The sequence below is a fragment of the Haliaeetus leucocephalus genome, unplaced genomic scaffold (assembly GCF_000737465.1).
Source record: "Haliaeetus leucocephalus isolate CR32 unplaced genomic scaffold, Haliaeetus_leucocephalus-4.0 Scaffold417, whole genome shotgun sequence".
NCBI classification, from domain to species: domain Eukaryota; kingdom Metazoa; phylum Chordata; class Aves; order Accipitriformes; family Accipitridae; genus Haliaeetus; species Haliaeetus leucocephalus.
Genome location: NW_010972853.1, coordinates 1,604,979 through 1,608,910, shown reverse-complemented (window position 1 = coordinate 1,608,910; position 3,932 = coordinate 1,604,979). Strand labels below are relative to the sequence as shown.

Genomic DNA, 3,932 nt, shown 5'->3' with positions numbered 1-3,932 from the left:
ACCAGCTTCTACCAGCCACACTCCTCTTCCACCATCTTTCCTCCACCTTTATTGCCAGACCACACAAGAAAGTGTGTTGCACAAAGCCAGCAGCAGGGAAGGTACAGCAGGGTAAGCCTCGAGGTATCCTGCAGCTTTTGCTTGGCAGGAACTTCTCCAACATGAATTAGGAAATGTCTCTCCTGAACATTGAGGCATGTCAAGACAGCTGAAGGACTGGTGGTTCGGCAGCAATATTCCACGCCCGATTTGGAAAAGAGCTGGAACAGTTTCAGGTGGGGAAGAGCACCAAGCTTGCTCCAGAGGAGAGCTCAAGGGTGAAAACACAAGACTTGCACCATGAGCAGCACTGGCAAAGAAGTGTCCCTAAACAAAACCCCTGGCTTCAGAAGTTTCTGGGATTGCTGACTGATACTTCAAGGGGTACGAGGGCTTGAACATGATGGCAGAGTGATCTGTGCGTATACCAAGACTTTGCTGGGGGGCCATGTTCCTCTCACATACAAAATACCAAACAGCCGCTCTACCAAAGCAGAGCAGTACCACTAACACGCCAGACCTGAGATGTGGGAAATCTGTTACCACTTCAACATCCCACTTCAGCTTCACCCAAAACACACGTAGGCCCTCCTTGAGGGGGAAGGAGCTGTGCAGGAACACGGGGCACACAAGGAGCGAAAGCCAATCCAAGGTTTAAGCTACACTGATCAGAAAGAAGTTTGCAGGAACAGACTGAGCAACTCAAGATGGGAGGACTCCGTAAGAGACAGAGAGGGTTAGAGGCCACACCAGGTATTCGCACCCACACGCTTGCAGGGCTGACCCGCTTAATCAGTGAGGAACGATGAAGGGATGCCTGAGCGCACAGTGGGTACCTCAAGGGTCAAGAGGGAAGTATCTGCATTTGAGTGGTTGTCTAAAACCAGGCCCTCGATCTTTGCAAGTAAAACCAGCTCCACTGTCAGTTTCTTGAAAAAACTTGGGGTTTATTGATTTAAACTGCAAACAGTCGTTACAAAAGAGATTCTCTTTTAAATAAACTCACACAAAGAGGAAGAAAAAGCAATGTAGTGAACAGTAACAGGGGAAAAAAAAATTACATTCATTATTCTCTTTGTGCCAGTCCCGTTCACCTCAGCAAGGAAAACTCCAAACTTGGAATACAGAAACGCAAAGACAAACTGTATTTGGAATGTCTTCAGATAGGCACTTTTGAGCCCAAGGCTTTTCTCCTTGAAGAATCTATACAAAAAGAGGAAGAAAAAGGTCTTCCTTCCACACTGTCTCGCAACAGAGCTCAGGTATGTACATTCTAAAGCCCAGGTAGGCAAGACCCAGAGGAGGGGAAGAGAAGAAGAAAGGCAAAGAAGCACATTAACTCAATTTGCAGTCCAACACAAAAAAAAAAGGGGGGGGGGGGGAAATTCTAAAATAAATAATCCAAACACAGTTTTTGCATTTTTTTAAATTAATTTTTCATTTTTTAAAATAAAATAACCAAAAAAAGTGTAAAGTTACAAAAAATGTCATTGTAGTATAATATATTAAACTGTGGGGAAAAAAGGAAAAAGACACTTCACAATCTTAAGATTAATATGGAAGATCATAATTTAAACATAAAAGAATATATTCTATGGATTCATCATCCCGATAAATATGAACAAAATTAACAAAAAAGCATAGGTTTCGGCAATAAATACGTTTTGATAAGTTAAATAAGCTTTTTTATATTGTTGTGCAGTGACAAGCAAAATTTGCTCTCCAATTTCTGAAAAGTTATACAAAATTAAAAACCCAGAAAAAAATAATAAAAAGCTTGGCGTGAGTGCTCTAAGATAGGTCTAAAGTACTCTAGAGCAAAACCATTAAAGCTATGTCTACTGGAACTTTGTTTACACGAACTTGTGTGTGTGTGTGTGTGTGTGTGTGTGTGTGTGTGTGTGTGTGTGGAATGACTTCTGTTGGCCCCACCCCCTCTATTTCTTTATTTGTTTTAAGGTGTCACATGAATACACGGGGAACTTTTAGCACCAAAATCAAGTCTCTCATAGTCCATCTGGTTTTTGTTTTCTTTTTTGTTTCCTTCCTCCCAGTCGAAGTCCCACTCATGTTACAATCTTTGTCCGTTCTCAGCTTTTCTTCCCGCAGACCTGAGCGGATCCAGGCAAGATTAGTCTTTAAGGGGAGGGGAGAAAGAGGACTGGATGTTAATGCTTGCCCACATGCCTGCAGCCTAGCGGAAACTGGCCAGTCAGGAAGGGACTGGGAGAGGGCGATGCAGTACATGGCCAGTGGAGGGAGCTGGATCCGGACATTTCCTGCACATCTGGAAGTGCACAGAGCTGCTGGTGCCCTCTGCAGCTGGAGAGGTAATACAGTCACAGTGAAAGCATTAAAAGGCACTAATTTTGTAAACGTTATTGCTTTTCATCGTATTTTGGCACTTAAGGTTTAAGCCAGTGGGTCTACGGCAGGCAGGTGGACACGTTAACATCCAGCTCAGACTACTGGGGACAGGGTGGGGGGGGAGTTCAGCTTAACATCATAATAGAGGTGGGGGGGAGCAAGAGGAATAACCCCAGATTAGTCATCGGAGATGGAGAGTCTGCTGAAGATGGGAAGACGTCTTGAGGTGTCCAGGATAGGGGAATCTGAGCCGCTGTGGCTGCTGCTGGAGCTGCTCAGATAGCCCTCCTGGTCAGAGAGGGAGTCCTGAGGACTGGGTGGCGAGTCAAACATGTTGGGGGACTCGGACATGGGCCTGAACAAGAAGGTGGTGGGGGAGCTCCCGCTGGGCACCTGCACCCCCATGCTGGGGGCAAAGAGACTGACCAGCTCCTGGCTGGAGAAGGTGAAAGGGTTGCTGGCGCAGTCAGGCAAGGTGGGGGAGCCCAGCAGGTCGTCGGCGCTCAGCATGGGCGGCGGGGTGATGGAAGTGGGGCTGTCCAGCAGCCCGCTGGCGGCAGCAGTGCTGGGGAAGCCGGCGAAGCTGAAGCTGTGCTGCAGGCGGGGTCTGTCGGCGACAGGGGGCTCCCGGCTCCCCGCCACGGCCCGGCGCTCCTCCGCGTTGTGGATGAAGTGGCAGCGCGGCCCGTAGGGGCAGAAGCCGATGGTGTGGAAAGTGCGGCACAGCTCGGTCTTGTACTTGGGGTGGCGGGTGAGGCTCCGCAGCTCGTGGATGCCGTGGGCGAACTGGCACTTGTCGCCGTACTTGCAGGCGCCGTTCTCCTCGAAGGGGCGGCACAGCTCCGTCTTGTAGCGGCTGGAGTTGACCTGTCCCCCGGGCTGCTTCTGCTGCAGCAGGCGCTCGCCGCCCTCGGAGAAGGAGCGGTCCCGGAAGCGGCTTTCCCGGGGGCCCAGCATGGGAGCCGGCTCCCCTTTCAGGCTGCTGAGGAGCTGGTTCTGGTGGAACTTGGAGTTGGGCAGGGTGACAGAGTGCCTCCTAGGGAAACCCCCGCCGGCCGGGGTGCCCACCGCCTTCCTGTCCAGCAGGCACCCGCTGACACCCGAGGGGCTGTAGTTCAGCATCTTGTTGCTCTGCGGGGAGAAAGCAAGGGCCGGTCACTGCCACCGCCTCCTCCTCCGGCGTCCCCGCGCAGCCCCGGCAGCCTCCCACGCACGGCACGGCGCGGCGCCCTGCCGCCGGGCGGCGAGCAAGGGAGCCCGGGGAGCGGCGGCCGCCCTGCCCCGACGGCCGTCGTCCCCCCCCCGCAGCAACATCTCCTTCGGCCCCCTTCGCCGCTCCGCCCGAGGGCCCCGGGCCGCCCCTCGCCGTCCCCCCGCGCAGCCCTGGCGGAGGGAAGTAACGAAGCGAGGCAAGCGCCCAGACGCGGGGGAGCCGCCGGCTGCATCCAAAACGGCTCCGAGGCCGGAGCTCTCCCCCGGGAAAGCCCCCCGCTTCGGGGGGCCGGCGGCGAGCGGGAAGGGCAGCG

At 52.8% G+C, this 3,932-nt stretch overlaps 1 protein-coding gene across 1 annotated transcript in view; it reads right to left on the bottom strand.

Moving 5' to 3' along the window:
* Window positions 1–965: 965 nt before the first annotated feature.
* ZFP36L1 (ZFP36 ring finger protein-like 1) overlaps window positions 966–3,932 on the bottom strand; it is a 3,276-nt gene continuing 309 nt past the window's right edge. Inside the window, exon 2 of the mRNA XM_010574176.1 lies at window positions 966–3,537. Coding sequence (XP_010572478.1) covers window positions 2,584–3,537 — 954 coding nt within the window. The 3' untranslated portion in view covers window positions 966–2,583. The remainder of the gene's footprint in view (window positions 3,538–3,932) is intronic.